Source organism: Notamacropus eugenii, chromosome 1, assembly GCF_028372415.1.
Source record: "Notamacropus eugenii isolate mMacEug1 chromosome 1, mMacEug1.pri_v2, whole genome shotgun sequence".
In the NCBI taxonomy this organism is placed as follows: Eukaryota; Metazoa; Chordata; class Mammalia; order Diprotodontia; family Macropodidae; genus Notamacropus; species Notamacropus eugenii.
Genome location: NC_092872.1, coordinates 416,437,933 through 416,462,558, shown reverse-complemented (window position 1 = coordinate 416,462,558; position 24,626 = coordinate 416,437,933). Strand labels below are relative to the sequence as shown.

Below are 24,626 nucleotides of genomic sequence, written 5' to 3'. Positions count from 1 at the left end.
TCTGAAAAACAGTATTCTGTTGTAAAAGTTGAAACTCAAGGAAATTTCAATCACTAATTCAACCTGCGTTAATATCCAGACTGATAAAGCAACATGGTGATTGCTGGCAGTGCAGCAAAAATACCGTACTCAGAGTCTAAGTACCTGAGTGTCCATCTAGATCTTCTACTTACTAGCTATGACCACGGGCAAGTCATCTGACTTCTTTATAAAATGTGGGGGAAGACAAGATGATCTCTAAGGTCCCTTCTAGTTTCAGCCTCCTTCTATTCTATGGTCTAGCAACACATGTCCAGTATTAAAGTTTCAGGTTTCTGAGGCAATTTATTTCCTTGAGTCTGTGCCAGGAGCAACTGTGGCTAGGGAAAACTGAGAACTGGTACTAAACTGGATAAATGCAGGCCAATCAAATATTCCACCCCTACTGACCTGGCTAAGTTAGTGGTACAGGAAGGGAGAGCAAGCAGTGAGCTTCTCTGCCCCTCTCTACTAGTTGAATATGAAAAAGACTGCTCTAGTTTGTCTACTTGGAAGTATGGCCTTTCAAACTCAATACTCATATTTAAGCAAATCATTCAAATCAGGTGTGTCCCAATGTCATGCAAGCTGCCTTGTAATTTTACCAGCCAATTTATGTGGCTCCTGGTTGCCATAAATAACAACACTAAGTATCCCTAGCACCCAGCACGGTGTAACATAGCAGGTGCTAATAAATGCTTGCTGAATTGAACTTAAGTAAAGAGTGTTTTACCATTTCCAATTATTCCACCCCATTTCCCTATGAGACAATATCACTACATCCACTTTGCAGATGGGAAAAACTAGGGTTACTTTTGAACGTTAAAGTCAAGGTGTCTATTAGAGCTCATATCTCCTCACTTCTGAATTCTACTTAATCTCACTAGGCCACATTCCCTCTCTCACCTGCATCAGAAAGGCTCAACCACCAAGAATATTACATGCTAGATAGATGTGCCATGAAAAACTGATATAATGAAACTGCAGAAAAGACTGACAATGATAACGTTTCTTTAGGGATTTGAGTTCTTAGCACAAGAAGGCAGCACTCTGCCTGGGACTGACCTGGAGTCTCACAGTGCAGGAAGAGATCCAGGTCTGAGACAAAAGGAGATACTGAAGCGTCCAGGAGGGAGGAGAGGGAATGGAAGGAAGAAGAAAAATTCAGGGAATACACAGAGACACTGGAGAATCCGGTTAGGAAAATAGGAATAGAAATGCCAATGAGCTTCTTAAGCAAACCACTGAAGCGCGAAAGGCAGGTTTTTGCCTCAAGAGCATCTTTCTGGAGTCTCCCAACAGCAATGTGGGAATGTGCCCTGGCAAGCAGCTCCTCCTGGTGGGAAACTCTGGTTTTCACAGGAAAGTTCCTTATTCCCCAGAGAGGGGGGCAATGCAGGTGGCAGCAGTGCCCAAGCCCTGCCAAGCTGATGGGGAGCCTTGCCTCCCCTCTGAGGGGCAGAAGGCCCTGCATTACTGATGAAAACATCTCCTATGCCACTCAGAGCCCAATGAAGGCCCCTGGGGTGGCCCTTCTCTATTTTCCTTACCTTCTGCTGAGAGGTCTTCTGGGAAGTAGTGTGCTGCCTCCAGAGCTGACTCTGCTTCCTCTGAGCTCAGGGCTGGGAAGAAAGAGCAAGACAAAGGGGGGTAAGGAGAGGAAAGAATGAAGTGGTCACCTCAGCACTCCTGTTCCTACGGTTACCATACTCATTGTCAACAACATCAACTAAGAAACTGAACTGAGAAAACACATCCTGGCATGCTCTTCTAGCAGCTTACAAGGACAGGAGAAGCAAGGCTGAACTCCTTTCTTACTGCTCTCATGATAAGGAGAAGACCACTGTGGCTAGTTTTGAAACATCTTAAAACAAAAGAACCAATGAACAAAGACATGGCTTTTCTCCTCACCAGGGAAGTCCTTTACTTATTTGCGCCTTTGACCCCCTCCCCTCCTTTCTCCTCTGGTAGCTTGTCCTATTCATCTTCTGAATTCCTGCTATAATCTTCAATTTTCCTTATGCACTGCTTCTGTTCCCTGCTGATTATGTGTATCCTTCCTCTTGGAGTCAAATTCTTAGAACTGTCTACATCTGTTGCCCCCAATTCCTCATTTTCCAGTTCTGAAGTGCTCCCCATATGCTTCCAAGCCTGACACTTGACTGCACCTATACTTGCTCTGAGGACACCAACGATCTCTTAACTGTCAATCCCAGTGGCCTTTTTACTGTCCCCATCTGTAGAAGAAAGTAGATTTTTGTCATTATTTCTTAGAGTTTAACTTCCCAGGATCCATGGCCATAATCATCTCTTGTTCCCAGGTATTAGATATGAGTTCTCAGGATTATGGTTCAAAACAGCTTTACTTAAATTATTACTTAAATATCCACTGCAACTGCACAGTGAGGTACAGGGATGAGGCTGAATGCACAAGCTAGAAAGCTGTGCATGCCTTGATCAGCCCCCATCCAGGCCTTGAAGAATCTGTGTTTGCCTGAATTGGGGAATGCACAAGCTGAGCCTGTCTCGATCGACCCCATCGAGATGTAGGGGTAGTTGCCTCCCTCCCTTCTCGTTAGCCCTTGCCAGAGGGGTGATTAGGGAATGCTGTAGGAATTTGTCCTCTCATTATCAGCAATCCTTGTGAGAAAATTAAATACACCTTTGCAGACACACATTGGTTAAGCTCCAGGGATTAAAAGGAGTGCAAAGCAGGAGCTGCAGAGATGGGAGAGCTCTCATAGGGGGAGGAGGGAATTTCTCTTTTGAAGAAAAATTACTGAATCAGGAGATATTAAATCTATCAATATCAAGAATGAATCTGTGCTTGTAGCCCTGAAGTGTGCTGTGTTTATTTGTGTCATATCATCCTTCTGGACTTCTTTGTACCTTATGATCCTCCTGACTGCCATCTCCTGCAGCCTCTTTGCTTTCATGACACAATTCTCTCTTGATCTTCCTGTCTGACCACACCTTCTCAGTCTCTTTGGCAGGATCATACCCATATTTCACACCCTAAGAGGGTGCTTCCTGAGGCTCTGACCTGCGCACTGCAACCTGATGATCTCATCAGCTTTCAGGAGTTCAATTACTATTGCTATGCAGGTAACTCCCAAGTGTACATATCTAATCCTAGCACTTTTTCTGAGCTCCAGTCTTGAATTATTGTCTGTTTGATACCTCTCTTTACCTGGATGTTCTACTGACATCTCAAATGCAACAAGTTCAAAACAGAACTCAGTCTTTCCCTTTACTCCACCTTTCCTCCTAGTTTCTCCATTTCTTTGGCAGATAACTCCAATCTTCCACTTGCCCAGGATCCCAACCTTGGGGTTTTCCATGTCTCTCCTCCTGCACAGAACCAATTAGCTGCCACATCCTACTGACTCTCCTTGAACCAGGCTCCTCTTCTCTACTTCCATAGAGCCATCATTCAGGCCACCATCATATCAAGCCTGCACTACTGCCACAGGCTCCTAATGAACCTCCCTACCTCCAGTGTCTCCCCTTTGTCAAGGACAGGGCTGACCACACCACTGCTCTCCTCAAGATCCTCCAGCTGCTCCTTAGTGGCTCTAGAATAAAACCCAAACTGCCTGGCTTCACATTTATAGGCTTTTACTTTTTAGTTCTAGGCCACCTTTGTAGACTTATTCCTCATGTACTCAATTTCCTAGACTCATAATAAGTATCTGCTGAACTGTATCATTAAACTGAAGTTATTCACAATTACATAAGTTAGGCAATGCAAGTATTATCACTAGAATTTTACAGTTCAGGTATCTGAGGCTCAACAAGGGGAAGTGACTCACCTAGGATCACATAGCTAATAAATGACAGAACTGGGAGTGGCATCCAAGTCTTCTTACTACAAATCCAGGCTCTTTATATATTGCCTTATGATATATTACATTACAACAAGGTTGTTAAAGTCACAGTGGATGGGAAGGGATTTAAGACTAGCGTCATCAACATTCTAAGTGGGGACCAACAGCTGTGGAGTCCCCTCTCTTTTAAATGTATGTTTAAATAAACTGGGGATTGTGCATATTAACTCACTTAAGAAGAACTTGAAGCTAGTCTAAGCCAGCTGAAAAGGTTTGTGGCGGCTGTAACCTTTCCTTGGCTGAGGAATAAGCACCAGGGGATACAGACTCACTCCTCAGCATGGGGACAGTCTCATCCAGATGGACTCTATGGTGTACATGATATTCAAAGAGTAGCCCAAACCCTAAGACAGCAAATAGCATAGCAATTTACAGAAATTCGCCTAGTCTATAAGACAGCCAAGTACTTGAGCACAAAACTTCCTTTTCCTTCAAAGCTGGTCTGTTTTCACTTTCATTTCCCATTTCACTACTTCAAAGATGGGGGATGCCCTGGATCCTTTAGGCCATAAAGACTTTCTTTCCTGGCTGGGATCTTGTGAAGCTACTGAATATAGCTGAATAAATTCTTGTCTAGGAAGAAAGATGCTTTGTGCTTCCTCTTTTTGCACCAATGTGAAACAGATCTGAAGGCCTTTGTTTTACAAAGAAATGCCTACACACCTTATATTGCAGGTTCTGGAAACATTCAGTAGTGAATCATGCAGTGAGCTACAAGGCACTTAGAAAACACTTAGCATGGGATCTTATAGCAGGGGCCTCCACTGGGGTAGAAATAAGCACAGAATTCTCCTACCTGGAGGAAGATGTAGCTTGTAAAGAACTTTAAGCTTCTCTGTTAGGTCTCCATGATACATCCCACCTATTTAGAAAAGAAAGGAAACATTATCCAGCATCATTCACTGAGACATCATCAGGCAGAATTCAGAAAAGCACAATAGGGTGCAGCCATCACTTCAAAGAAGCGTGTCTAGTGGCATGATTCTCGATCCTGTGAATTATTCAGGAACTGATATGGCCCAATACTGCCTTGTCCTCTACCAGCTCCTGTGAGATTTAACTGGCTTTGGCTTTTTGGAGAGATTAGTAACTATTTAAGTACAATGTGGTAACCTCATTAGCATTATTTCCACACTCTCTCACTAGGCCTGAATGAAGAACCCTGGTGAAATGTGGAGGACCAATGAAGAACCCTAATAATTGTTACTAACTCATCATTCCCTTTTCTAGGCTTCATTTTCAACTGTACAGTGAGAAGCTTAGACAAAATAAGGTTCTTTCCAGCTTTGTGATTTTTCATGTAATGTTAACAGATTTGGGAGAGCAAAGAAGTCCTAAAGACACTTACTCATCCCCGTCACAAACTCCTTGAAGTTGATGAGAGAGTCCTTGTTTTCATCCAGAAGTCTGAACATCCGTCCCGCCAGCACTGGAGTATGAGAGCCGCAGGTCCAGGGGGTCAAGCTGACAAAGAGGTCCCTGAACTGGTTCCCATCGATTCTGTACTGCTCCAGATAGGGGAGGCTCTGGTCCCTGCGAACGGCTGTCATGCGGTTATTTCCCCAGTAACAGCTCATCAGGTATTTAGCCTACAAGTGTAAGGAATGGTTTACTGAAGTGAAATCTGCTTCTAGAGCACAGGATTCTTAACCTCTTTTGGTATCACGGACTCCTCTGGTAGTCTGGTGAAACCTATGGGCCCATTCTTGAAAAGTTTATAAATACATAAAATAAAATACACAGGATTACAAAGAAAATCAATTACGTTGAAATATAGTTATCAAAAATGTATTAAAAACTCCCCAAGTTCATGGACCACAGAACCCCTGGGGATCTAGGGACAAAAACAAGAATCTAAGCTGTCATCCTTGTTTATCCCTATATTGTCTTAGTATAGTCATTTTTGTCTGGCTGTAGGCAGATAAATAAAAGAAAGCAGTGGGAATAGGGAGGTAGGAGAATAGAGCTCAGGGATTACTAAGGTTCATCATGTTTAGGCTCATGTATAACATGAAGTGAAATGAAATAGAAACATGTGCAGTAAATAGACAGCTAGCCAGAGTACTTGATGACCAGCAGGAATCCTTTAAGAGAATCTCTCTTTTAGCAGGAGGCCTCTCTACTTGCTCTACTTTGTGAAAGTAGATTTGATGAAGAAAGCCAGGAAAATTCACTTTCAGAGTCAACAAGGATGAAATATGCAATGTCCATTTTAGAATCCTACCTTAAACACCATGTAAAGTTCTTCTAACTCTTCCATGGAAAAGCCAATGTCACTAGATATAGCTCGGACCTTGAGGTAAAGAAGAGAATGGATTTATTCAATTTGAAGTAGGCAGAAGCATATGATTCTACAATGTTAAAAATGAAAATCTTTTAAAAATACACAACATTTTCATTTCCAGATGTGGGTATAATGTAGGAGGTGTGTGTGTGTAGAAGAGATGTGGATCAGTATCTGAGTAGGAAATCTGAGTATATGGCAGTACCAAATAAAACAAACATTTCCAAATGGATTTTCACATCAAAGTATGGTAAATAAATATGAAATGAAATAAAATAAATAAAATGAAATGAAATAAATGAAATAAAATGAAATAGATTATTTCTATTAAATGAAATATAATGAATGAAATATTAATGAATAATGAATATGAATAAATAAATGGTAAATAAATAAATAAAATGAAATGGCTAGAAGTTTCTTGTATTCCTCTTCAAAAAGGGGAGGTTGGGTCCCCAAAGTTAACAAAGCAATATGCTGACCAAACTTTTAAATTGGAATTTTCTAATTCTTCCCATGTTACCTCCAAGAAAGAAAAAATGCTGAGGTAAGGATATAACCTGGGGAGACATGAATGACTGACTACTCACAGAGTAACCCCTCACTACAGCACGTACAGAGAATAGGGAGTGGTCCCTTCTACTGCTCTCAGTCACAAAGAAGGGGAACAGCAGTATCAAACACTACAAGTGCTCATCACAGTTCCTTCAAAAGGAAGAGAGACCCACCCTAATAGAATGGTAGAAACCAAACTCAAGTTTACTGTTTTGTGAAGAGGCATGGTCATTTCTGGCCTTAGTCCAGTAACCAAGGTTATTTGGAAATGCCAATAATTGGCCCAGCTTATTAGCCATCAGGCTGAGAACTAATCAGAGCTAAGTCATCAGTGATGATTCCAGTGATCAGCAGTTCCTTCTACCTGAGTAGAGAACACTCTAGGAAAATCCTAGAAAGGCAAAATTCTAAAAAGAACATCATCAAAGGTGTGCTATTCCCTGATGAAAGTTTCTAGATGAAACTTGAGGTTTCACATACCACACTCCTTTTTGCTGTGTCCTCCAAGGACTGGATGACTTTTAGTCTTTGCTTAAACCGCATTTGTTCAATGTCTTCTCCTCTTAAAGTGCTAAATTTCTAGAAAAGGAAATAAATCAATTAAATACCTCTAAATAAGCAAGTCAGCACCCATATGTCAACATCCAAGTCAGTTAATCAGGGTATATGTATAACTGTTAAACAAAGTCAAACCTAATGTGATTCCTGACCTCATAGGATGTTTTCAAGAGTTCAAAAATATCGATTTCAGGAGGAGGCTCATCCCCACTGGTGAGTAAGGCATGTAGATGTGGGATAGGGGGAGAAACACTTTGCTTATTCACCACATTATCCAGGTATCTGTGATTAAGAAGGGGAAAACATTTATCAGTTTAGAAAACAGTGAGGGATAATAAAAAATTGGCAAAATCAAATGGAAAAAGCTCCTTTGGGGGACTGTCTTTGGCTACTCACTTATTTTTCATATATGCTCATGAAATGTACACGTTCAAGTAGACTACTGGGAGCCCTTCACTGGGTTGGAGACATCTTCCTTCTGAGTCAGAGAATTCCAATGCTTCATGACACTCTTAGAAATTTAAGATGCAACAAATAGTCTGTAACTCTAGTTTAGCTCCATTGGCCCTACGAGGAGATCTCTTAGTCTGATTTCCTTGTTCAACCTTTTGGTTCAAGAAACCCTGACTGTTTTGTCTCTGTGATGACAAAGATAGGGATGAGCTCTACAACTTGGACAGAGGCCACCTATCTCCACTCAACTCGGAAGCAAACAGCAATCCAGAAGTGAACTGCTACTTCTGGCAAGGCCAAGGCTTTAGCCAGACTCAAGACTTGGTTGCAGGGAGACAGTGAAACATACTGCTGAACGCAGCTGGAAAGAGTCATGCAACTGTGTTGAGTCCACTACAAACTTTTTTACTTAATCTTAACTACGCCCTCCTTGCAGCAAAGCCATCCTTTTATTCCTCTCAAACTAGGTGTTCACTCTTTTCTCAAAAGCAGCTGCCCAAAACCTTCTCTTCTTCTCTCAAACCTCATACTTGAGACCTGGCCTAATACTTCATTGAGAAAGAGGCCATTTGCCATCAGTGCCCTCTTCTTTCACTGACTATCCTCTTGACACAATCTTCTATTCTGTTCTTCTTCTTGTTCCAACTCTCATAAAGAGGAGGCCCATTTCCTTCCCAAGATCAATATCTCTACACATATTCTTTCTTTGCCAGCTGACTGCCCCCACAATCTTCCTTTGCTTCACTCCTCAACCTTTCCCTATCTACTGGTTTCTTTTCTGTTATCTACTAATATACCCAAGTCCTTTCTTAAAAAACAACAGCAAAAAAAACCCAACAACTCACTTGACCCTTCCATCCCCTTAGCCTCTGTTCACTGTCAAAGACCTAGAAAAAGCTACCAGTACTCCTTGCTTCTACTTCCTTTCCTCCCATCCACTTAACTCATTGCAATTTGGCTTTCAACATCATTGCTCAAGTGACATCGCTCTCTCCAAAGTTACCAAGCATTTCTTAATTGTTAAATCTAATGAAATCTTCTCAATCTTCACACTACTTGGCTCTCTGTGGCATCTGACACTATTGATTCTCTTGTCCCCCTGGAAATTATTTCCTTCCTGGGTCATCATGACACTGCTCTCTCAGTTCCCCTCATCTCTGCTGCCAAAGTGATCTTCCAAAAGCACAAGTCTAACAGGTCACCTTTGCCCCCTCTATAAATTTCAGGATCAAATATAAAATCTTCTTATGCCTTTTAAAGCTCTTCATAACCTAGCTTCTTTCTACCTTTCCAGTCCTTGTACATTTTCTTCCCCTATGATTCGGCAACACGGGCCTTCCTGCTGTTCCTCACACACAACATTCCATCCCGATTCGATGCCTTTTCCTTGGCCATGCCTCATGCCTGGAATGCTTTCCCTCCTCATCTCCATCTCCTGGTTTCCCTCAAGCCTCAACTCAAATCTCACCTTCTGCAGGAAACCTTTAATAGTTCCACTCATACTGCTCTAACTACTAGTGTCTTCCTTCAGAGCTCATTTTCTACTTACACTGTATGTATCTCACACATATAATTTTTGTACATGTTGTCTCTCCCATGAGAACATGAGATTCTTGAGGGGAGGGATTGTATTTTTGCCTTTCTTTGTGTCTGCATTGTACAGTGCAGTGAATGGCACATATTAAATGCTTGTTCATTGACTGACCTGTCTGATTATTTTCAGGTTTCTTTGTTGAAGTCATCAATCACATCCTGCCCACTAACTGTGGTTGTAGCCCAAGAATCTACCTTGGGGCTTCTTTCTTTGAATACTCTTGGTTTCCTCACCAGCTATCATGGATTTAACACCATTTCTGTATATCTATATTAGATCTACATAACCAATGAAATTTGAAGTTTCACATACCCTACTCCTTTTCACTCCAAGGACTGGATGACTTTTAGTCTTTGCTAATCTCTCTCTTGAGCCCTAAAAGATATTTCAGCTGAATGTCTCATAGGCATCTCAAACTCATCATACCTAAAAACATGACTTGTAGCAATATCGCTACTAGGACTATATCCCCAAGAGATCATAAAAATGGGAAAGGGTCCCACATGTACAAAAATATTTATAGCAGCACTCTATGTAGTTGCCAAAAACTGGAAGTCAAGGGGATGTCCATCAATTGGGGAATGGCTGAATAAATTATGGTATATGAATGTAATGGAGTACTATTGTGCCATAAGAAATGATGAACAAGAAGACTTCAGAGAGGCCTGGAAGGACTTATATGACCTGATGCTGAGTGAAAGGAGCAGAACCAGGAGAACTTTATGCACAGCAACAACCACAGTGTGTGAGAGTTTTTTCTGGTAGACTTAGATTTTTGTAATAACACAAGAACTTCTGGAAAAAAAAAAAAAATCCCAATGGTGGACCTCAAGGCAAAATGCCTTCCACACTCAGAGAGAGAAATATGGAAGTCACTCACACAATGTAGCAGATCATGTTTGTGTATGTGTATCTGTTTGTGTATCATGTTCTGATTTGTTATACGGATTCTTTCATTTATCTTAGTCTGACTACATAGCATGACTATAGTGAAAATATACTCAATAGGAAAGTATATGTAGAATCTATACAGAATTGTATGCAGTCGTGGGGAGGGAGGGAGGTAGTGGGGGGTGGGTGGGGAGGGATAAAATCGCAATTGTATGGCAGTGATTGTTAAACATTAAAAAAAATAAAAAAATTAATAAAAAAAAAAACAAAACATGACTTGTTGTTTCCTCTAAACTTATCCCTTTTTCAAACTATCCCATTACTGTCAAGGCCACTACTACCCTTCCATTCACCAAGGGTAACAACTTCATTATCATAGTCTTCACTCTCCCTTACTCCATATCTATCCCCCTCACCTTGGTGCTGTTTCACTTAAGAGCTGGAGAGTCAAGCTGGAATAGAAACTAGATGAAGAAGGGTGGCTGGTGCTCCCTCCTGCCCTTCCTGTTTCCCATTCTACTACACCTGGTAGTCAAGGTTCTCCACAATCTGACCCTGCCCTATTTTTCTACTCTCATGTCTTATTTCCCCCATATATGATACGTGCTGTCCCAACTAGATTACTCTCTGTCCCTATCTCTCCAACAGGCCTTACCTTCTCCTATTTTTGACCTTTGTTCTTGCTTGGAATGTCCTCCATCTCCCTCTGCAACTATCAAGTCCCTATCCATCCTTTAAACTTAAACGCTACCTCCTCCAGGAAACCTTCCCCGGTTCCCCCCATCAATAATGACCTTCCCCTTTTGACCTCACACAGCATTTTATCTACACTTCCCTTATTATGTAATGCTAAGTATTTGTAATTTACTTTTGGGTCTTTACCCCTCCACTAGACTGTCAGTTCCACAAAAGCAGGGACTGTGCTTTGCCTGAACCCTTCATCCTTCTTACTCTCTAGTTTGTACTCTGCACAGCAGACACTTAATCAATGTTTGCTAAATGAATAAGTAAGGTTGGGCAAGGCTGCTACATTACCTCAAAAAAACCTCCTCTTGCCCAGTGGTTTGCTCTCATAACAGAAGCCCACTTGGTAAGTGTGGGGCCTAAGGAGTATCAGAAAACAACTTAAAGAACCATAAAATGTTAAAGATGAAAGAGTTGTTTCTGATCATCCAGTCTAGCCCCCTTAAGTTTGTCCTGCCATCAAGCAGTTATCACAGTATCATTATTTAGAAGAATCAATGAAGAAAACATATCAACCCATTGGCCATGTCTGAAAAAGTGCACTCACTGCACCTAGGAAGAGGGTAGCATGCTTTATAAGAGTGACAGGCTAGTCAGAAGACAGGGGAGCCGTGAATCACCTGCCCAGAACTGTCATGGCTTCACCTTCGTCACTGCAATTCAGCAGCTGCTCCATGTTGGCATCCAGAATGGCCAAGGAGACCTGCAAAATGAGCTTGATGCCCTCATAGAAGAAACAGTCAACGATGACCACAGCACTTTCAAAAGGCATGACACTGAGGAAGAGAGTGAGAAACCAGGAGAGAGAGATGGTGGAAATAACCCCCAGATCCTGCATCTTCTCTGAGAGCTGAGGTAAGAATTCTCTCGTGAGCTCTTCAAAGATGCCTTGGTCCACAAGTGCACCTGAAGGGGAAGAAAAGGAAGCCTTTGGTGAGTCAGGGTATCCTTCATCTTCTCTATGAACCTGGGTTAAAGATATTCTTATCCTGGGGCAGATTTTTAGCCAGATTATTTATAACTTATTATAATGGAACAAAAGTCTACTAGTTTGGAGCCCTGATTCATAGTAACAGAAAAATGGTTTCCATCCTTGCTCGTATTCTTTTTTTTCCTTTGGTATAAACACTTATTTTCTCCTAAAACTCTAAAAGAAAAAAGAATGCAACAATTCAGTCCCTAGTGGCACCTGGGTAGTGCAGTGGATAGAACACTGGGCCTGGAGTCAGGAAGTTCAAATCTGGCCTTATATACTTGCTGTGTGATCCTGAGCAAGTCACTTCACTTCTTTTGCCTTAGTTTCCTTATCTGTAAAAGGGAAATAATAAGAACACCTACTTTCCAGGGTTATTGTGAGGACCAAATGAGAAAACTTATGTATTTCACATTTTCGCAATGTCCAATGTAAGAATTCAGTTTTTAGGCTGGTGGAAACAGACCTGAGCAGTTCCTAGTTCTAAAAAAATGGAGTTTGTATCTCACTATTTTCATCAACAGCTGCTAACTAAGGGTGCTAACTAAGGGTACGATGTGTATATCTGGCATTTTGTCAGATACTATGGAGGGGGATTCTATCACTAGTGTCTTCCTTTAATGCCTCATTGTAGTGTAGAGGAAACCATGGATTTTCAAGGGCTAGGCTAGTGGACTTAAGCTTGGCAGGATCTATTACATGGGAAGGGCTTTGAGAATGGGGTTGTCATTCAAGGACCAGCTGAATTAAATTCAGACTGGCCATAGAATGATGAATTTTTCCATCACAGAAACTCCTAAAGGCTAAGTCCTGGAGGAGTGTGATCTAGACAGGAACTCCAATGTCAGTGAAATCACAGCTCTTTAAAGTACTATAGTATGGATGGAGGGATTGCTATGATAAGGACCCCTGACATTTGTATGAGGTTTCTATGGTTTTTAACATTCTTTTCTTCTAGATCTTACCTGATCTTCACAATAAGCTCATGAGAAAAGCAGGGCAGAGACTAATGTCCCCATTTGATGCATATAGATATTGAGGCTCAAAGAGGTGAATAATTTGTTGGTGAAGAGCTGGTCAGAAAGTATCAGAGGCAGGACTACAAAAATTCAGATCTTCTAACTCCTTTGGCTCTTACTACTCATAGCATGTTGTCTCTCAAAGTAAACCTCTTTTGTCCTGACAACATTTTTCCTTTTAAGACACTTGTGCTTTTCTTCCTGCTGACTAACAAGTCCCAGGGACCATTTTGGGCCAACTCACCTACCACCCTGGTGTTGTAGTAGTCAGGCAGCATCCTCTCACAGAGCGCCACCAGGAGCCAAAAAGCCTCTTCCTCATTGCCGTACAGAAGCAGCACCGATGTCACAATGTTCATAGCCTGTGAACCGTCCCGCCAGGACAGACACAAGAAGGCACAGAGAACAAACAGCAATGAAAACTGGAAGCCACTAAATGTATTAGTCCATCCTCAGCAGGGAAAGCAAGGCCACTCTGTCCCAAGACCTGGCTCAAGATTGAATACAATGGGTACTTCATGCTTGTGGAAGTGAGTGAGAAACCTCTATTCAACATGACTAAAGATAATTTACTTTGAGAAGGAAGCTTTCATGCAGTCCAAACCAGAAATAGGTGAAAGATAATACTTTAATATAAGGGAGCAGAACAATCACTAGAATCTGTTCCTTCTTGGTATCGGGACATATCTAATACTGTCTAAATCTTGTCAGGGCTGCCTGCTTCCACGATCTTTGGCATGGATGCCTTGGAGTCTTAGAGGCCACAGGGGACTTTCTAGCTCTAGGCATCCCTGCAAAAGGGATGTCAAACTGGTGGCATCTAACCTGGCAGTATCCAATCGTTGGGTTTCGGAAAGCATATGCAGTTAGCACTCGCCGGAGGGCAGCAATACCCATTGCATTCTGGAAGGCTGGATGTTCAGGCATGGAACGGTGCAGATCTCTCTCAATTTCCTCGGCAGCAAGACTTTGCTTGCCCATGGATTTCTCCACTAGCTCAGCATAGTATCCAGGGTGGGTCACCATCTCATTCCAGGCTCCTGCAGTGGAAATACACACAGCACTGTCTGACATTCTCAGAAGAGCTTTATGCCTAGGAATTCAATAAAATTTCAGGCTGGAGAGTTTACAGAGAAATGAGATTGGGGGATCAATTCCAAGTGAAGGCGAAGTTCCATTTTACTCTGTAGCATCTGCTTTATTAAGTTTCAGAACTCCAAGAACTACTAAGACTCAAGCAATAAACAGCAGTGGAGAATGCAGGCCCACTACATGAAACTGATATATGAGCCAACCTTCTCCCTACCACCCTAATCCTTTCCTCACTCCAGTGGAGTTACCATGTAGCAGAAAGCAGATGTTCAGCCTTAAAGGACTCCTTGAGAAGGGAACTCCAGTTGTGTGACAATGGTGAAATAGTAGCTTACCTGAAAATAGAAGCCAGAGTTCTCCACGGAGGCTCTCAGGGATACCTTTTAAGACAAGCTCCCGGGTCTTTGCTGTACGATACATGCACATGCCACGTCCGTACTCAAAGAAGTGAATATTCCAAGATTCTTCTTTCATCTTCTCCTTTGCCTTAGAAAAAAGAGTGTTGTTTGTACTTGTGGACTCCAGAGGCCTTATGTAAACATTGCAGGCCAAAGCAATATACACAGAAAACCTTTCACTGCAAAATAAATCACCCATGAAACACTGACCATCTCTCTCAAACTGCAAAATCCTCAGAGTCAAAAAATATAAGTGCTTAGCAAGCTGAAAGGAGACACTGATTTCAACTTCTTATTACTTATGGAGAATTAATGACAAGTATAACAACCCTAAGACTGTCTCTGAATAATTTAAGTCAAATGTTATATTATATAGACTGAAATAAACTGGTTTCCATTTGTTTCTCAGAGACTCTTTCTTTACATATCCAACCAGATGACATGCCAATTCTGCCCAATTTGTAGTTTCTGGTTTGGGTTTTGGTAGAGAAATGCTAATGGCACAGGGGTGAAGGAGCCCACATATGTGCCTGAGCTCAGTGATACTATCAGCTTCTTCTTCTCTTGAGAACCCAACATTCATTCAAATTTTGGATTTCTTAATCACAGCAGACCAAGTCTTACCCCTTTGGGTCCAAGAAACTCTGTGGATGAGTTTTTCTGAAAAAGTTTGAGAAGTCCATGAGAAGCAGTTGGAGCTTCCTCCAAGAAGGAGGTCAGTTGACTGCTGAGGCTGGAAGATGGGGTGGCAGTCAGATCACTACCCTCCTGAGGAAAAGAAAAAGCAGGTTAAAAAGGTTTTCCAATTTATCTATCTGTTAGCCTGAAGTCAAAGACTTCCTCCTCCAAAGGCCAGATACTGACAGTGTACCCTTCACTTTTTAAATCTTATTTTTTTATTTTGAAATCAAACATTAAAAAAAGGGCATTTCTGTATACACAATAAAAAATGATGGTTCTCTACAGAGCTACTAATCTATTTCATACTGGTTGTTATCTTTTTAAAAAAGCATATAATAAAATCTATATATTACTTTCTTATGAATATCCTTTTCTTTGTACTTTATTAATATTTTTTAAAAAATGAAATTTTAAGATCCTCATTTTCTCCTCTCCCTTCTCCCCATCTGAGAAAACCTGTTACAAAATGTGTAACTGAGCAAAACAAATTCCTGCTCTGATCATCCTCAGTTCCTCAACCCTTACAAAATGTCTCAATTTATAGCCCATCAGCTCTCTATCAGGAGGTGAGTAGCATGTTTCATCTTGAGTCTTCTGGCTCTATGGTGGATCATTGTGTTTTATTTGAGTTCTTAAATTTTTCCAGGTTGTCTGTCTTTACACTATTGGTATTGTATAATTTGTTCTCCTGGTTCTGCTCACTTCACTTTGCATCAGTTCATACAAGTCTTCCCAATTTTCTCTGAAACTAGCTTTAATAATATTCTAATAGCCCTCTTTTTTGGAATATCACTTTTGTTAACATTCAGTTCCTCAACTCCACCTCACCCCAACTGAAGGAAATAAAGAAAAAAAATCTTACAACAAATTAGGGTAGTCATGTGTATAGGGGCCATATTTGAAAAATATAAATCTTTGTGAGTCATGTGTCCATCACCTATTAGGAGATGGATAACATTTCACCACGTGTCCTCGGGGGACATAGGTTGGTCACTGCTTTGATTAGATTTCTTAATTCTTTCAAAGCATTTTTCTTCACAATGTTGTCATCTTTATATAAATCGCTCTTCTGCTTCTGCTCACTTCAATCTATATCAATTCATAATTGTCACAATACTCTGAAATTGTCTCTTTTATCATTTCTTTTGGTGCAGTAGTATTCCATTCCATTCATATATTGTTCAGTCATTTTCCAAATGCCTATTGTTTAACAGGCAATCTAAAGCGTTTGCTGAACTGCCAAGTATTCAAACTGTGCTTCAGAGAGCACAACTCCGATGGGCTGGCCACGTGGTTTGAATGCAAAATGTATGCTTGCCAAAAAGATGATTTTATGGAGAACTCACATGGGGCAGGCGATTACATGGTGGCCAAAAGAAATGATACAAGGACACTCTCAAGGTCTCTCTCAAGAACTTTGGATTTGACTGTGCAACGTAGGAGACACTGGCACTGGACTGCTCAGCATGGTGTGCCCACATCAGAAAGGGTGCTATGCTCTTTGAGCAAAGCAGAATTGAGACAGCACAAAGTAAATGCAGAATGCGCAAATTGGGGTATCCACCCCAAATATTAACACAGACTATCTGTGCCCAACCTGTGGTAGAGCATTCCAAGCTTGTATTAGTCTCATCAGCCACAGTGGGAAACACTGAAATTTCACTTTACCATGATGATGTCATTTTGGTCCTCTTCGAAGATGAAGGACAACAACCAGTTCCGCCCCCCCCCCCCCCCCCGATAATCTCCCCTTCAAGATCACGAAGTTTTTTCTGCTGTTAGCTATCTATCCGCTCCTACCTCTTAACATCTACTTCTGGTCTCCCCTCATTTCCCTTTCAGTTTGATGTATTTCCACACTAAACTCTTTGTGTATCTGTAATGTATGCTCAACCCTCCTTTGCTTGTTTCAGATAAAAGTGAGGTTTATATGATGCCCACTCTGCCACCCCTTCCTCCACATTTGCATATTCTTGTTAAGCATGAAAAATAACAAGTTATTTTTCCTTTTTACTTTAGTGCATTCTTCCTTCTACCTTCCTTTCTCTTTTCCTTCTTCAAACCCTCAGTACAAGAACTTCTGCACTTAGAGCCCTCCTTTCTTATTTCACTCTCTAGTACTCTATGAACACATTAAGGTTCTGAAAGGATACTTGTTTCTGTTCCCCTTATTAGAATGTTAGCATTTTGGTTAAATACATTTACCTTTTTAGGTCTTTATATCATAAGTGCCTGAAAGTCTTTTATTTCATTAAAGATTCATCTACCCTCCCCACCCCCTCCATGGGATTATGACTTTGCAGGATACATTATTCTTGGCTGTAAATTGCCTTTTGTAACACTGTATTCCAGGTCCCCTCTTGCTTACTGTAGAAGCTTTTGTATGATCCTGACTGTAGTTCTTTGGTACCTCAATTATTTATTTCTGGATACTGAAGTATTTTTTCTTTGATTATAGGAGCCCTGGATTTTGCCTATGATATTCCTGGGACTTTTCCTATTGGGAGGTGACTTTTATCTTCACGTTGCCATCAGGGTTCTAATGTTTCTGAGTTTTCATTTATGATTTCTTGAAATATAGTGTCCAGGATTTTTTTACTTTGATCATGGCTTTCAAGAAGTTCAATGAGTATTGAGTATCTCTCCTTAACTTATTTACAGGTCTGTTGTTTTAGACATTAGCTACCTTACAGATTCTATTTTTTCAGTATTTTGATTTGGTTCTAATATTTCTTGCTACTGCATGGAGTCATTGATTTGTTTGACCTTTGACTTCTTCGGCAAGGTTTTTCACTTTCTCTTCTAAACTACTTACTGTCCTTCCAATTCTTTCTTCAAGAGTTTTTAATGTCTTTTTTTAAATCTCTTGCTTCATTTCTTCTAGGTCTTCATAAAGTCCTTGTGGAAAATGCACTTTTTTCTTTGACTCAATATTTGCAGATGTTATATAGATTGAAATAATTTTTGATATTGGTTGGCATTTCTTGGATTTACTCATCTCTCCAGCTTTAAGTTCCTGATTTGGGGCTTTATTCTAGGGCCAGGTTCTGCCCCTTCTTATGCTTTTTGGTGGAGTGGTCAGCCCTGCTTAGTGTTGTCCTGAGTCCCCTGGGTTTTCCTGATGACTCTTCTACCTCTTTGAGGTTTACAGTTGGATATTCAAGACCCTCTCTGACATCTCAGGGTAGCATTAAGGACTTCAGTGTCTCTAGGCCTATGTTGTCCTGCTGGCTGCTGCTCCTGCTCCTGCTCCCCATGAGTCTTCCAAAAGACTCTTCCTAAGTCCCCACCCTGGGCCCTTCTCAGGGTTTTGTTCTTGAAGCCTCCTATCGCAGAGCCTTGTAGGTGACATGATCAGAGCTGTACTGAATTAAATGGGCTACCATGGAATGAGGTGACTTCATCCCTACATGAAGTTTTCAAGCAGAGGCTGAATGACTACAGAGGATTTCTGTTCAAGTACATGTTGAATAAGATGATAATTGATGTGCCTTCCAACGCTGAGAGTCTATGATTCAACTCAAGAACCTACAAAAGCTTCTTGATGGATCAAATCTAAAAAAACTTGTTATCTCTTAAAAGAACCTCCTACTAGGTCTAGGCTGGTCCCATCACTCTTCCCGGAACACATCAAGAAAGCTGACTCCTGCCTTTTTTCCTTTGCTCAGGCCTTTTAAAGGATGGCCTTTTAAAATAAGTATTTGGATAAAAGTACTTTAAAGTTTAGTTTAAAATGCCTTGTCATGTTTTCTGTTTAGATAGTGTTTAGAAATGTAATGTTCTGAGGTAAAAAGGCAAAACCTCATACAGTAGTCATAACAGGTTTATACCTGATCTTGTATTAGGGCCATTGTTAAGGGATCTAGTCAAGCAGTATTAACATGGAAATCTTGTCACCATGCATACATCAACACATACAGCAGTTGGTTTTCCCTATCAGAAGGGGCAGACTGAAAATTCCTAGTTATATCACCACAATTCAACTGATTAGCAGAAAGAGAAAAAGAACTTCATGTGCAGAAAACATCATGCACAAAAAGAAATAGTGGAGTCAGGAGAGTATCCTGGACTGAGAGAAGAAAATGTAAGCTGAAGATTATGGAAGATAAAGTTGGAATGAGGTCTCTTGATGGAGACCTTCAATGCCTTTGAATGATTTTGAACTTGGCTAATAGGTGAGGAGTAAAAGTCAGCAATCTTCAGAAAAAAAATGAAGGCCACACATAGTTTAAAAAACAACTTAACAAAGGTATACTTACCTGTTTCTTAATAGTTTAAAAAACAACTTAACTAAGGTATACTTACCTGTTTCTTAAATTAAGAACAGTGAAAATAAGAACTTTATTCAGTAACTATGAAATATTTCTTTTAATACATGTCAAGTTTTCCTTCCATCTTACCTCTCCTTGTGCTGGGTCTGTGACTCCAGTCTTCTCTCTGCTGCCAGCACGTGACTTCTTAGCTGATGTTTTCTGAAGGAAATCGGAGATTTTCTGGACCAAAAAATCTCGGTCCTTTAGATTGGCAAACAAGAAGGTCATTTTACTCTTGGTGCTAATAGACAGTGGGCTCGGTAACACGCTGGAGCTGTCAGCTTTTTCAACCACTGTCACCTGTGAAGGAAGAGGCATTTGTTCCATAATTCTCTCTTAAGTTATAAGGGAAGCCAAACACACCCAAGAATTGACTATTAAAGACATATGTACATGATCAGGCGTTCCAGAGTGTCTCCTCTTCTCAAAATGGATTGAATTTGGAAGCTGTCTTCTTGCAAGGAATTTCCCCAAGAAGCTCATGTTGAAGCTATGTCTCAGAGGCAACCAAGGTGTGAAGGTTTGGCCACAGTGATGCTTCTACACCTTAAGACAGGAAACTAGAGGGATTCCTCATGCCATTTGGCTGTTCTCCATGCCTGGGATGTTCTCCATCCTCATTTCTGTCTCTTAGAATCCCTGGCTTCCTTTAAGACTAAGTTCAAGTCCTACCTTTTATAGGAGGCTTTGCCTTGCTCCCTTGGTAGCTAATTCCTTTCCTTTTAAGCTAATTTTCTATATATTCAGTGTTTATTTTGTATATCTCTACACATATGTTGTTTCCCTCAATAGAAGACAAGTTCACTGAGGGTAGAAATTTTTTTTCTCTTTTCTTTTGTATGTCTAGCACTTAGCATAATGCCTGGCACATAGACAGAGCTTAATAAATGCTTTTGATTGATGTTGAGACTTGCAGAAACTAGTCTCATTTATTTATATTTGCTAAAGAATCAAAGGATTCCCATGTCTAACTAATGCATGTTTTAAACAGAATTTATCTTTTTTCTGCTACAAACCGGAATAAAAGTCAAATGATAGCTAAGTCTTATGCCATTATTTATGAATAGTTACTGGGGCAGCTAAGTGACACAGTGGATAGAGTGCCAGGCCTGGAGACAGGAAGACCTGAGTTCAAATCCGGCTACAGACACTGCCGGTGTGACCCTGGCCAAGTCACTTAACCCTATTTGCCTATTTCCTCATCTGGAGGATGAGTTGAAGGAGGAAATGGCAAACCACTTTGGCATCTTTGCCAAGAAACTCCCAAAAAGGGGTCAAAAAGTCAGCCACAACTGAAACAACTGAACAACAACAAATAAATAATTACTATAGTGTATTTGTCCTTTGTTGCTGAAGAGAAATGATGACATGACTTGCACTTGATTTTATTTTGAGTGAGGGAGGGCTGGGCAGGTCACCAGCCTCACTTCTCTTCCAGAGCCATCTGAATCCAGTGACCAGATATTCATCAGGATGACTGGAGATGATCCAGGATGAGGCAATTGGGGTTAAGTGACTTGCCCAAGGTCACACAGCTAGTGAGTGTCTGAGGTGAGATTTGAACTCAGGTCCTCCTGACTCCTGTACTGGTGCTCTATCCACTGCACCACCTAGCTACCCCAATTACTACAGTATTTTGCATTTAAATAGTAACTTGTGGTCAATGCTCTCCAAGTGTTTCCTACACAACTTGCAAGTCTTGTTGGGCCCTGCAAGGTGAGGTTACTATCCCAAATCTTGCTCTAAAACTTACAATCACTGTGATGTCTTTGAAACACAGCTCAGGGTCCCAGAATTAGTTTTGTATCTTTTTTTTTTTATGGTCTAGTTTCCTCTCACAGAATAGTTATTCTTGTCCTTCACAGTGGGTCCTCCTGAAAGTCATGGAATTATCACTCAACTGGAAAAGAAAGTCCTTGATACACTGTGAACTGCTGAAACTCACGAAATACCCTGATCTGCTGACCCAAGTGATGCTCCCTAGGGTATATATCTCTCGGTATGGCTAACAGCAAATATCATATAACAATTAAAAGACTATCTCCTGCCATTTCCAAAGACTTTATAGGCTCTCCCCAACCCCTAACATGTTTTCTTCTTCCATTGCCCTAGATGAACCTCCAAATGTCACCTACAAGTATAAAGGCCAGATATATTTAACTGCATTTGATAGGTGAGAAGTTAAGTTACGGCCAAAGTAGTTAGTCAGAAAGAGAACTCAAGTCTCCCAACTCTTAAACAGATGGTCTTTTCATCATCTTGGCTGCCACCATAATAATGTGATTGCTGACCTTGAATATTAATACTCAAACTGAAACAATTCTTCACCTCTCTCAGTGGTATTATGAGATAACAAGCCTCTTCTTCTTTACTGGCGAAGCAAATATAATTGTTGGAGATGAACATCTGGCCAGGGATATGCATCTTATTGAATGGGGTCCATAAGGTACAGTCAGTGTGTCCATCAAGTCGTTCATCCTTTGGCAACCGGAAAGTTGCCCGGTAGCATTCATTTTTGGCCCTGGCATCCAGATCTCTGAATGCAGAAGAGAAAAACCAAAGTATGTGGGTCAAGTGTTAGCAATGATGTTACCTTCAGTTTAAATACTATTACCTAGTAAAAGCTATACTATATCCATCTGCAGCGGGGGGGCAAGATGAACTGCCATCTGCTTGATCAGGACAAACATATGCATATTCATATGCATATGTGAGAAGACAGGAACTCTTATTCGAGGTTAAAAAGTAACTCTAAAAAATTATTTTTTTAGGAGACTCATTTTCCTTGGAAATAAAGGGTGAAAGGAAGGGAAACCCCTAGTCCTAATTAACATAATTAGCATGCGTCTCTTGCCTTCTTTACAGTGTCTGAATTTTGGACATTTATCCTGGCAGATCAATATGGCTGGTTAGTCCGGCATTCCAAAAGTTAGCTCTTTGCTGGAATCTGGAAGGCCCAAATACTGACAAGACCTATTATAGTCATGGAGTCTAAAACCAGAGATTGTCAATGAGTTGTGACCCACAGGTCCATGATTTAGATCTACAGACATCATTACATTTCAAACTGCAACAGGAGCACCTATTCCCTCAGATCTGTAGCTCAGTGTGGGAAAAGGACTAGAGAGGGTGGCAAAATCTGAGCTTCTGTGGAACTCTGCTTCAGGGCTGAGTGGTCCTGACTGATGAATTAGTAAATGCCAACTCACTTAACCCACTATATTGTACTGGTCTCAAACCACACGTTACATTCCAGCCAGCCAGCCATTGTACATCTTGTCCCATTTGCCTGACACCTACACATACCTTCTTCCTATCTACCTTTCTACTTTTTGTTCTGGAACGGTAATTAAATCAATTCTACTACTGCTTCTAGAAAGTGCATGACAATAGACTACTTTATGGTCTGCTTGTCATCCCTGTAATTCCCCAGACCAAAGTTCCCTTCCCTGACCACCCAGCCCTAATATGCACTGTATTCCTCATTAGAATATAAGGTATTTAAAGGCAGGGACTATCTCACTTTTGTATTTGTATCCCCAGTGCCTAGCAAAGCACATTGCACATAGTAGGTAATCAACAAATGCTTTTTCATTCATTCATTTATCCAGACCAATATGGGAAGAGTCCCACGCACAACTATAAATTGGATTAAGACAATGACTGTGCTGGACCTCTGAGTCTCCAACTGCCTTGCATCATTTGTCTGTATCTCTTAAGTGAAAAGAGACATACCTTTTTAAGGCTGAGATGTTTTTAAGAGGCCTAACAGGCTTGGGGAGGGACTTGTCCTCCAGGAAGCCTTCATTGTCCAGCAGCTGCCGCATGGCAATATTGGCCAACTGCTCCATAAGCTTGAAGGTCTCATTGATGTTGAGGAACATGGAGAAGTACAGCTCCTTGTCCCTGGTGTTAACTTTGATGCACTCAGGGAACAGCAGGGTGGCATTCTTCTCCAACTCAGTTACATCTACCCACTGGACCACCAAGGTTACTGAGAACCACCAAACAAAGAAACACCAATTCAAACAGTTTTGAGAGACAAAGTAAAAAAATCAACAGGAGAAATAAGTGACAGTGTGTCTCAAGAATGGCTCACAACATGGACTCACTGAATGAGAACTGAAGCCCTGGGAGGGGAAGAACTCAAAATCCCTACTTTCTGGTGTGTGGCTTCTTTGGGCTAGAGCAGGCTCCTGGATCACAACAGCTTACCTTCTTTGCCCAAAAGGAAGGAGTAGAAACAAAGGTGATTGACAGTCAGGTACAACCATCCCTGCCTGGGCACCCGTCCTTTCCAGTAGCTGCAGGAATAGTAATTGACCAGCTTCTCCACTTCGGGCATTCCAAACTGTTTTCTCATTTTTAGTTCTGCTTCTTTGAATTTTCCTGGATCCTCATCTCCCTGAGGTTGCAGGTTCTTGTTTTCTTCAGCAATGATGCCCTGGAGTGGAAAACAGAGATGGGGACTCCTATGTAAAATAAATAAGGAAAAGGGCAAAAGGAACCATTTAGGTTCCTAAAACATTAATGGCATTAAAAAAGGAAATTTAATTTAGAATTTATGATTAAGAAAGGTTAAGTGCAATGATCTGCCTGCAGGAAGGATGCTTATTGAACAAATGAAAGAATTAAAAAGCGGATGTTAGCAAAACCAAAATAACACTAATAATTTAAGTTAAAGTCAATCAAGAGCTAATAGTCTCCCAGGTTGCTTGGAAGCCCAGAACATATATCCTTTTTATTGCTACTAATGATACCGGGATCACCCTGCTGTCTCATCCACTGCTCTCTATCTTCTATTTTTAAGAAGTAAAGGGAGAAAGGATAACCTATTAGAAGGATCTTCTTCCATCCCTTAAGGACAGTGCTCCACAAAGTGCTGTCTTTGGCCCTCCTCTCTTTCTATACTCCCTCCCTTAGTGATCTTATCAATTTTCATGGCTATTAATTATATAGATGATTCCAAAATCTTTATCTCCACCCCTGACCTCTATTCCGAGCTTCACTCTTAGACTGTCTATAGGGCCTATCTATCTGGATGTCCCACTAGCAGCTCAAAACACGTTTAAAACCAAGTCGGCAATCTTTTCTTCTAAGCTGGCTTTCCCAAATGACTTCACTATTTCTGACTGTGGTAACACCATTTATCCAAGCTACCATGTT

General features: G+C 41.0%; 1 protein-coding gene across 1 annotated transcript in view; it reads right to left on the bottom strand.

The window, feature by feature from the left end:
- The window catches only part of TBC1D9B (TBC1 domain family member 9B), a 40,227-nt gene that overhangs the window by 5,364 nt on the left and 10,237 nt on the right, over positions 1–24,626 (bottom strand). Inside the window, exons 4-18 of the mRNA XM_072631234.1 lie at positions 23,676–23,904; positions 23,196–23,454; positions 21,789–21,996; positions 19,548–19,760; positions 15,091–15,234; positions 14,404–14,554; positions 13,802–14,016; positions 13,221–13,338; positions 11,605–11,890; positions 7,455–7,584; positions 7,225–7,323; positions 6,130–6,198; positions 5,254–5,494; positions 4,702–4,767; positions 1,569–1,640 (exon numbers count right to left, since the gene is read on the bottom strand). Coding sequence (XP_072487335.1) covers positions 1,569–1,640; positions 4,702–4,767; positions 5,254–5,494; positions 6,130–6,198; positions 7,225–7,323; positions 7,455–7,584; positions 11,605–11,890; positions 13,221–13,338; positions 13,802–14,016; positions 14,404–14,554; positions 15,091–15,234; positions 19,548–19,760; positions 21,789–21,996; positions 23,196–23,454; positions 23,676–23,904 — 2,500 coding nt within the window. The remainder of the gene's footprint in view (positions 1–1,568; positions 1,641–4,701; positions 4,768–5,253; positions 5,495–6,129; positions 6,199–7,224; positions 7,324–7,454; positions 7,585–11,604; positions 11,891–13,220; positions 13,339–13,801; positions 14,017–14,403; positions 14,555–15,090; positions 15,235–19,547; positions 19,761–21,788; positions 21,997–23,195; positions 23,455–23,675; positions 23,905–24,626) is intronic.